This window comes from Eutrigla gurnardus, assembly GCF_963514095.1.
Source record: "Eutrigla gurnardus genome assembly, chromosome: 7".
In the NCBI taxonomy this organism is placed as follows: Eukaryota; Metazoa; Chordata; class Actinopteri; order Perciformes; family Triglidae; genus Eutrigla; species Eutrigla gurnardus.
In genome coordinates this window covers 6,948,533-6,958,769 of record NC_139921.1, presented here as the reverse complement: position 1 = coordinate 6,958,769, position 10,237 = coordinate 6,948,533, and the positions used below count along the sequence as shown (strand labels likewise).

At 41.4% G+C, this 10,237-nt stretch overlaps 1 protein-coding gene across 2 annotated transcripts in view; it reads right to left on the bottom strand.

The window, feature by feature from the left end:
• Window positions 1-5,466: 5,466 nt before the first annotated feature.
• The window catches only part of LOC311016340 (uncharacterized protein), a 48,021-nt gene continuing 43,250 nt past the window's right edge, over window positions 5,467-10,237 (bottom strand). The window contains exons 16-22 of one of the 2 annotated variants that reach the window (XM_084013969.1): window positions 10,107-10,237; window positions 9,471-9,603; window positions 9,237-9,376; window positions 8,705-8,828; window positions 8,417-8,575; window positions 6,524-6,686; window positions 5,467-6,215 (exon numbers count right to left, since the gene is read on the bottom strand). In XM_084013969.1, the coding sequence (XP_083870095.1) occupies window positions 6,127-6,215; window positions 6,524-6,686; window positions 8,417-8,575; window positions 8,705-8,828; window positions 9,237-9,376; window positions 9,471-9,603; window positions 10,107-10,237 (939 nt within the window). In that variant the 3' untranslated portion in view covers window positions 5,467-6,126. The remainder of the gene's footprint in view (window positions 6,216-6,523; window positions 6,687-8,416; window positions 8,576-8,704; window positions 8,829-9,236; window positions 9,377-9,470; window positions 9,604-10,106) is intronic. The other variant, XM_084013968.1, reaches the window with a different exon arrangement.

The following is a 10,237-nucleotide window of genomic DNA, read 5'->3' as shown; positions in this document are numbered from 1 at the left end:
TGACTACGTGGGCGTGTGTGTGTGTGTGTGTGCGTGTGTGTGTGTTGTTCTGTGTGGGTGCTAGCTGTTTGTATGCACTGCATGTGTGAAGAGAGGAGGACGAAAGGAGCGGCTGAATCTCAACAGAATCTAACACACACACACACACACAAATACAAGCATTCAAGAATACAAAGTTGCAGGCATCAGGATTCAAGGTTGCATCTCAGTCTGCGCGGTAAAAAGACATACATATTGTAAGCTTAGAATATTCTTATTACTGTCAACAGCACTTCCAAAGAAGAGGAAAGATCCACATAATCAGGACTGGTGGCTGAACATTTCCTGAGATTTCCCATGCAGGGAAAGAGAAAAAAAACAGTTTCTATCAGATAAAAGAAAGTCTAAGGTGTGTTCACACAAAGGGAGTTTGACCACAAGATAATTTGCGTGTATTCGTGTAATTTGTGCTCGACGCCCCAGAGAGGAGAGGGCTCTTACCTCCATGTAGATAATATAATAATAATAATACTGAAGCTCTGCTCACTCCGGTGCAACACATTTCATTCTGTTGGGAACAGAAACAGTTTTTCTCTCTCTCTGCAGCACTGTCCCACGTACCTCACGTACTGACGACTTCTTCTGCTGTAATAGCTGCTATTAATAAACATGTACATATCATTAACACTGTGCCAAATTCCATAAGCAACACAATATATAATATGTGAGCGTACCCCCCCACTGTTAGCCTCCTCAGCACTGTTAGCACCGTTAGCTCTGAGCCACCGTCTCAGTCGCTGCCATGTTGAGAGGCAACGTTAATGCTCCTGAATTCCCGTTGAAGGTCCTGGTATGATGCATGCTGGCTCACTGTCACACAGGGAAACACACCTGGAGGGCACAGTAGGTCAAAGTTGAACCGGGTAGATGTCTGTACATTTACTGTTTTCAAGTAATATCGGCTAACCTGCCTGAATGCCTGAACGCTCATGTTTCTTGCCCTGATTTAAGCCTTATTAAACCTGCGTTCATTGATTTTTTTGTCCACTTGGGGGCAGCGGAGCAAACTGTATTAAACAGCTTTAACACCTTATTACCATGCAACCCGCTAACTTATAGTTGCATATTTGCATATTTGGCAGACACAGAGCAAGGTTAGCATTCGTTTGGAATCGTGTCATCATTGAATATTAATCTAAAATGAATAAAAACTAGTAAGATAGTGTGTTTTCCCAGCTAAATTCTTTCCTGGAGCAGCTGATGTCAAAGCTAGTGAAGAGAGTGAGAGAGAAACAGATATAGGCAGGCACAATGGGATACCAGCAGTAGGATGAAGAAGAAGAAAAGATCAGGAGGTGCCGATTATATAAGACCAGCACAAATATCCCACTAAAGACCTGAGAGGGAGCGAGAGCTATTTTAAACCCGGGCTTGAGCTCAGAGAAAGAAGAGTGTGGGCTGATATGTTGGCCATCACAGAAAACTGTGCTTGTATGTGTGTGTCAAGTGTGTGTTCCCGTCCCTGCAGAAACCTGGCAGGTAGCGGACCGGGACTCTAAAGACATGTTACATAATGCTGACTGGGGTTGTTTTATCACAGTGAATCCCTTCCAAATGGGTTTCCATGGTCATATCATTCCAAACATTCTTGACTGTTTCACAGGATTTTGCAAAAAGATGGACAATGCTGAACAAATCCAGACTGAATGGCAGAGGGGTCGTAGTGACGTGCACAGTATGGTGGGTGGTAAATAAATAATGCATGTCTTGCTGGATGAAGCAGAATATAATAAATCTACTCTGTGGGGTTTTGGACATGGAGCCAACAAAGTGCTGCTGTTTCTTTAAGACTGACAAGTTAAACACACCATTGTTGTAACAAGCTTGAGAATTTCCTTGAAATTAAATATTATTTATTGGTTTGTTCAGCCAGGCGACAACCTTCATTTCTGAAAAGTGACGCCAATACTAAAGTGTCTTAAACTTGCATTCTCTCTACTGGCCATCAGGGGGCAACCCCTCTGATGGAAAAAGAAGTCTGATTGCATGGAAGTCTATGATAAAATGACTTCTCACTTGATTTATTATCTCAGTAAACATTGTAAACATGAGTTTATGGTCTCAACCTTCAAGTCGTTGACCTTGAATCATGAAGCTAACTTTGTTAGCAGCTTCACACCAGAATCCAGATGGATCCAGATCCAGTAAGGGTTCTTCTTGGGGTTCTGCTCTGACGCTTGTGTGTATCAGATCCACCCGTCGCTCTTCCACAGTCCAAATATGGTCACTTCCTTCACTGGTTGCAAAGATTCCAAGATGGCAATGGCTAAAATGTTGAAAACCATGACGACGCCCACTTCTTCTATAAAGTCTATGCGTGTGACCCATTTGTAAGCTTTAAAGCTGCATTGTGTTTTTTGGCCACTCGGTGGCACTAATACCAGCTGTTTACACAATAATATCATCACATCATCACGTTGTTTATGGTGAACGTGTCAGGAAACAGTTGAAGACACACAGCAACATTTGCATTCATTACATGACAAATGCAATTTTCACTTTCCTTTTCCTTCTGTCCTGAGGGAAATATCTGAGACCTCATTTCCACGGCGTCTCGGGCCGACTGGATAGCCATGACGTATTAGACACAGTTTATCCATGGTTGCTAGATAGCCGCCTAGATTCATTGTTGTAACTGAACTAACGTGTGCTCTGTGAGTTATTTTTCCTCTTGTCTGATTGGTTTCCATCTTCAGGTGGTTGTACATCCTACACCCTGTGGAATGGAGGAGGACAACATGTAAATGAAAGGGCATTGAATCGTATCAGGATCTAGATATGAGACGTGTTTCCACAGCTCCTGCAGCTAAACGTCCCACTAACACCAGCCACACTGCTCACCCAAATTTAATCATTCAATTCTCTACGGGTTCGTCACTGCAGGCGACCCCATTCACATTCAACATCGTAATTTAATCAATTTTTTAATAAAAATGCCTCAAAATAAGTATCACATTTCTATGCATTTCAACTCAGATTTTTCTTACTTTCTTTACTTTTTTTTCAATTGTGCATTACTATGTCCCTTCATGCATGTTAACACCAATTTTTGATATAGAAATCATGACTCACATTGCTGCACGAAATCAAAAACCAAGAAAACAAAATAACCAAACATTAAAGAAGCTCAATTTCATTAGAATGGAGTCTTTAGTTTAATGACCTAATTTAACAAAATGAAAGGGGGGATTAATGACACAGGCAAACCATATGAGTGAACCTAAAAATAGCATCGTGACTGCACTCTCAGTCATTGTGTGGTGCTACTGAGTTTACATGTTGAGTCATTTGTTTTAGTGCAGCTTAATGACCAAAGGTCATATGTTCTCATGTGTTTCTATTATACAAACCACATGTAAAGCAACATCCCTGCAGGTTTTTAATTTCATGCTTGTGAGCGAGTGCTTGTTAAAGAAGGATCCAGTTGCTATGGTTTTAATAGGGTCCGCATTTCCACAAACAATACATGTCTGTTCATAACTTGAAGGATTTGATATCGTCTCAGTGATGTAAACCAGAAACCAGGAGGGAAACAAATTCACTCAGACGACAGAAGAAGATCCTTTGGCAAGTATTTGTTCCTATCTCTTTCCTCTAATCGATTCTCTTACAGCAGGTTTGGCATATATTTTTGTTAATATGACATTGTCACATTATGAATATCCCACTTTATTGGTGGGTTTATGGAGCAAATCACACAGATCACAAGCTATTAAATCACATAACTGAACCTGAGACAGTGGATCAACATATTTTGGGTATTTTTTTTTTAATTGCTGCGTCTCTCGGCAAGCTGTCAGTGCATAATAACCTGATGGTCTCTCTGTGACTGGACTCAACTGAAATAGAGCAAAGGATGACGACTTCATCGCTGCATATTTCAATACATTATTTCTGTTTGTGTGTTTCCTACAAAGTGCACCGATTCTTCCACTTGAATGTGAATGTTGAATTACAAATTGCTCCCGTAGACTCAAATATCTTCCCTCACTGCTCATAGTTTTTTTGTATTTCTAATCCATGATGATAAAAAAATGAACTCCCATCATGCATTGTGTGCTTAATGGCAAAAGATCAAATGAAACCCTCCAGGTCTGCTCAGTTTTCACACAGTGAGTTCTGTTTATATCTTGAAACAAGTAGTGCCAGCTGGTGTGACACGGCCTCATGACGCCTTTCCCGTCCCGTTGGCCGAGGTGTTGGCTTCACCTTGAACGAAAGGACGGCGAGCCTCCTCGGGTGATTTCACACACAGGAAAGCACAGTTTATACATTCCTGCAGCTGATATTCAAGTTTTGTCTGCTTGAGTCCAAATACATGGTATCAGTTTAGAACATCACCATGGTCACAGCCGCTCCAGTTGGAGTGGTCAGTCTCTCAGTACAGTGTGATGCCCTCTAGTGGTCGAACTGCCACAACGCTGTTTACAAACAACTCACTATGCCACATTAATTATGAGCATGTTATAAGTAAAAGCTTGTGTAAAATATAGAAACATGGTGTTGACCTGTTCTTGCTGACTTTTTTGTTTTATTTAGTTGCTTGTCTTTATTGCCGGGTATCATTGCATAACCCATTATTTATTTTTTATAAAGATACACATAAAATAAAAGTCATACTTTTTGTTCATAAAACAAGAAAGCAAAATTAAAAGACAATCCAGGTCAAATTTGGGGTTTTACAAATGATTTCTTTTTGTCATTTTTCCTTTTTAATTGAAGAATGAAGATCATGTCAGGTGTATACATTTTATACACCTTTTTATAAATCAAAATTCTGATGCCTATTAATGAAGTGTTTCATTGTATAGTTGGTTGCAGGTGGAGTTTGTGGGAACCATGGAAAAGTCTTCAGGTTTGTCATATTTCTTATGTCTATCCTTTTATTCATGGGTGTTATGGGATTCTTTACTTTCCAATACTAGTGCTCACTATGTATCTGTGCATTCTAAAGTTGTTTTATAACTTTTTAACTGTTGTATTTCATTTTAAGGCGTGCTTTTATTTGTCACACACGTTCAGGTCAGCAGCCTCTGTGATGTCATGAACGTCTCTGTGCTGAAGATCTGAGGTCGGATTTGTGTGTGTGTGTGTTTAAGGTTGTTGAATATAGAAAGTGTACAAACATTTTAAATGTATTTATTTTTGTCATGATGTTGTGATGTTTATTCAATAATTAAAGGTTCATGTTGTTTGTGGAGTTCAGACTCTGGAGAAACATGAGGAAGTTCCTCTTTTTCACCTGGGGTTTACATGATGGGCGATCATGTGCCAAAAATCTGAATATACATATGTGTACTTTTATGCACCAATGGATCGTACCAACTGGTTTGTGCAGCAGGTAGCTTTCTCTGGTGAAAGCAAGGACGATGGAATAAGTAAGTTAGCCATCAGAGAAACGACGGCTAGTTTCACAGAAACAGCTAATTAAAATCTAAAGAAAGATAACGTTTTATTCTCTACAAAAAGACAAAAGAATGAAAATCACATCCTTATTTTCACACGTAACATTTCTCTTATACGTTCACTTATTTACAATCAACAGTGGGCAGCATTCTTATTGCAGGTCTGCTTTGAAATCTATACAGTTAATGGTTATGTACAACCTAATGCAGTAAAACACAGTTTGTAAAAATCTAAAAATCCTATCCTAAACAGATCATTTTCGATCTACAGTAATAACTAAAAGAAAAGTGTGTAGGCACATCGGACTTCATATTGCAACTGTCAATATACAACATACATTCATATTTGCCAACATTGAGATCAGAAAACATTGGAACCATGCGACAGGAAGGTACCACTACGTAAAGAGGGGTGTGCAGCATCGGAACAGGGCTGAGTTCTCACTATATAGACGGGTTTGTGGAGTCTTTGGTATATATAGTGTCACTACTCATTCATTCACTATGAGAATCATTATAAAGTTGATCCAGTCAATGGTCTCCCTCCTCGAAGAGTAAACAGGAGTCAAAATACTACCAACAAGGTGCAAAAACCGTCTACTGGGCTCGTTTCTGGGCCGGGTCCCACAGCGGAGCTGCGTCGCAGGGCTCAGTGTGCTCTGGCGAGTCGCAGCTCATCAGCTCACAGAACGTCCAACGTCCATCTTTGGTTCAATTTCCTCTCATCCAGTGTGTTGAGGATCACCTGGTTCTTGTCGTACTGATGGCCACCTAAGAAGCAAAGACATGAAATAACAAGTCAGCGCTTTGAGACTCCCGACACCAGCTGGGAAACATAGAAATAATGAAACATTTAGTACAAAATATGGTTAAAGCGGCAACTATTCGACCAAAGACGAAGGCCCCTTGTGCAAGCAGCCAGATATTTTCCATCACTGCACCGCTTCAATGCACCAGGAGATGGAGCTGTTGGTTCAGTCTGATTGAATCTCAATCACATGCTGACACAGCCTGTTTAAAATGTATTCCAAAAGACGTAACATGACAAAACGTTTCAGGTGAAGACATGGTGATCTGACCTTTGACCTCCAGGACCAGGTCAGGTTTGAGGTGGCAGTGCACCAGGCCATCGGGGGTGATGTTCCACAGGTGGTTGCCTTTGCCTTGCTCCGGGGTAACACGGAGCCTGCTGCCCTCCATCACCATGCTGCCGGCGGTCTCCAGGCAACAGTCGTCAACCAGCTGCAGACACAGAGGATGAAGTTCTTCAGTCAAAAATCAAACCGTTAACTTCAAAGCACTCTTTTCTGCAACACAGTGGCCTCATGTGGTGTGGGCTACACCTGAAATCTGATAGACACACTATTCATCTATGATTGGCTGTCTGCCAGTCAGAGGCGGGACCTTAGTTTAAATTAAATAAAACGATTTAAATGAAGATGCACAGAATGTAAGCAATTAAAGGAGATATGAATGGAGACAGAAATAAGGAGTTAATGCTCTTCCAGTGTCTCTGTTTTAAATCTCTTTCTGAATTTGCATGAAAACGCACCGTGGCAGACGGATAACGGCGTGGACCAGATGTGCATGATTGTTAAAAATATGTAAAGAAATCCTTTCAAAGTTCTGGAGGTCAAAAAAATAAAACACTCGTCATTGTCCCCATTGCTTCATGTTCCACCAAAGTTTGATACATCCTGCTAACGGCAGGAACACAAACATGACCTCTGTGTCGGAGGTCATCAGTGGAATGAATCTGCAGTCCGTCGGGAATACGTGTTTTCTTTCCTGCTTTGCACTCGTTTCAGGAACACAGTTAGGATGTGACAGAGAGACGGCCACTTTTAGAACTCAAACACAGGCTTCCTACACCTTCTCCAAAGTCAAATTCAAGCACTTTTCAAGCATTTCAAGGTGCATTTCTATGCTTTTCCAGCCCCTTCCAGCTGTGGTAAACTCCATATTTGTATCAATCCAATGGTCAGTATTCAGTCTACTTATCATGTCACTTGTTCATCACATTAAATGAGATGTTATTGTCCTCTAAACAACCAACATGATGTTTGGAGACAGCTTTTTACAGAAGGACCACAAATGAAAGGAAAACTAATTCCACTAACAGATCCACAGAAATACAATCACCAACTATTTTCATCATCTGTTCATCATCAAAAGTCATTTTTCATGCAGAAATGTCAGAAAATGCTGTTTCCAGTCCCTCAAATATGGAGATCTTCTTTCCTCTGTTCTATCATGTCATCACATAGAACACACATTTCAAGACCTTTATTCTAAATCCAAGCACTTTTCAAACCTTGAAAACACCACACGGAAATTCAAGTGTTTTCAAGGATTTCCAGCACCCGTACCAACCCTGCAGAAAACAGCTGTTTCCATAAATCACACTTTTACTGTAGGTGAGTGAGTGCAACCACAGGACAAACAACTTATTTATTATTATGGAACAAATTTGAAAATGGTCTGAGATTATGAAATCCTGTTTTTAACAGGAATCCTACAGATTGCTGTTTGTGATGTCAGACGGCATTTGAGCGAAGCGAAGGTCCTTAAAGATAACTTTCACCTTTTTGTTCATGTTTTTCCAATATGAACATAAATAAATACTAACACACTGTAATTAATGTCTTATTACACTCAGCGTCTCATGTTACTGCAGAGTTTAACTGTGGCATCTGTAATGTACTTTTATTTATGACTTGATCATTTCAGAGATTATTCAAGTTCTCATCAATTGTGAGCTTTTTCTCATCATATTTCATTTGGCTCTGTTATTAATTAATTAATTTTTACATACAATGACCCTGATACGGCATCATTTAAGGCCATTCTAAGTATTTGTATGAAACACTTGTGTGTATTCTGTGTGCTGATAACACATCATGGTCTTTAGCGTTATAAAAAGATGGTGTTTTGTCGCTGTGGGCTTCAGCAGCGTCGGTTTAACGGCGTACCTTGCAGGTAAGCTGCCCGTCCCGATAGAGCCAGACCTGCTCCAGACCTCCAGTCTCCTCCACGGCCTGGACCCTCATCAGCGTGATGTCATCCAGAGAGCCTGTCAGTGACATCACACATCCGCTCGCTCTGTTACGCAGACGGAAAAACATCTGCTTCTGTTGGAGGGAAACAAGGAAAGTCATGAAGACGGGTCCAAAGTAGATGTGTTTTATTTAATCTCACAGTATTTCATATTTGATGTATTCATATTAGACAAACAGAGAAGCTCTAAACTCTATTCATACCTGGAGTAAAGGACGGAGGGATCCTATTGGCCGCCTGCCGCTGAACTTCCACAAATCGGCCACTTGGCCGGGCTGGAGGAGCAGCTGGGGACCTCGGTAGTTACAGCCTCCATACAACACCCACCTGGGGAGAGGACGGCCATGTTGGTTCAGCTTCACGCAGCCGGGACAACGTAGAAGAACAAATGTGCACGTTTCCTTTTCCAGCTGAGCAGTCGTGACCCCATGACCTCACGTCTTTGACAGGTTTACGGCTCTTAATGAGATCCAGCTCCATGAGCTAAGCTAACACCATTTAAGGGAATTTCATGTCTCCCTGTTGAACCTGCAGGTATATGAACGTTTAAATGGTTTCTCCACTGATCCTTTTGCATTTTCCACAACACACCAGTTGTTAAAGGTTGAAGGGCTCATGGAAAAACTTTTCTCATTTAAACGTGTATTTAAATTACAACCCATAACACGTTTTACTGTAAAGTTGAGGGGTTTTAAAACAACTTAAATGTGTGTGTGTGTGTGAGATAACACATACATGCCCCCCTCCACCAGCACAGAGCGGACGTGCGTGTCCAGGCCGGCCTGCAGCAGGTTCACAGCTCCGGAGGTCAGCAGCGCCCTGCGACCTCTACAGCCGACCTTACTGAACAAGCTGATGGAGGGCAGAGACAACTCCTGCACAAGAAAGCACAGAGCTGTTATTAGACTCATCCACAGTGACGTTGCAGTGACTCTTGCATCATCAGCATCACAGACAGACAGCACTCACATGACCGACGGTCTGAATGGAGCGAATGGTGGCGTCTGATGACAGGAAGCCCATGGCCTCGGTGTCGCTGTATTCTCCCTCCTCCAACACGTACATGCTGTCTGTGAACCCAACTCCTTCATAAGCCACCCAGCTAGTACACACACACACACACACACACGCACACACACACACACACACACACACACACACACACACACACACACACACACACACACACACACACACACACACACACACACACACACACACACACACACACACACACACACACAAACATTAGCGTTACCATATTATTCTTCAGTTTTCCAAAACTGTATAATTTTTACTTCACTACTTTCACTTCATATAACATAATATAATATGTCATATGTTTTATTAGGGGTCTATCAATGCGCATGAGTATAGCAATATTACGATCCTCAAAAACACTGTATGTGTGTGTAATTATTTGCACCAGGATAATCCTGACATGAAATTTGCATATCCTCCCAGTCTACTTTTATTAGTGTTTTCTATCTAACTCTCAGGTGAAACGTAATATTATTATAAATTGTCAGTTTGGTGCCATATAAATAGATTCGTCAGTCAGCCATGTCAAATCTCTGAAAGCCAGAAGGTCCTGAGAGCTCCTACCTGCCAGCCAGAACCTTACAGGACTTGGGTACGAAGTCCTGATCCAGAGCTTCTACGCTGTCCTGCAGAGACGCCATCGTTCCCTGGAAGTCCAGCTCAGAGAACAGCTGTATCTGTAACAGAAAACACGA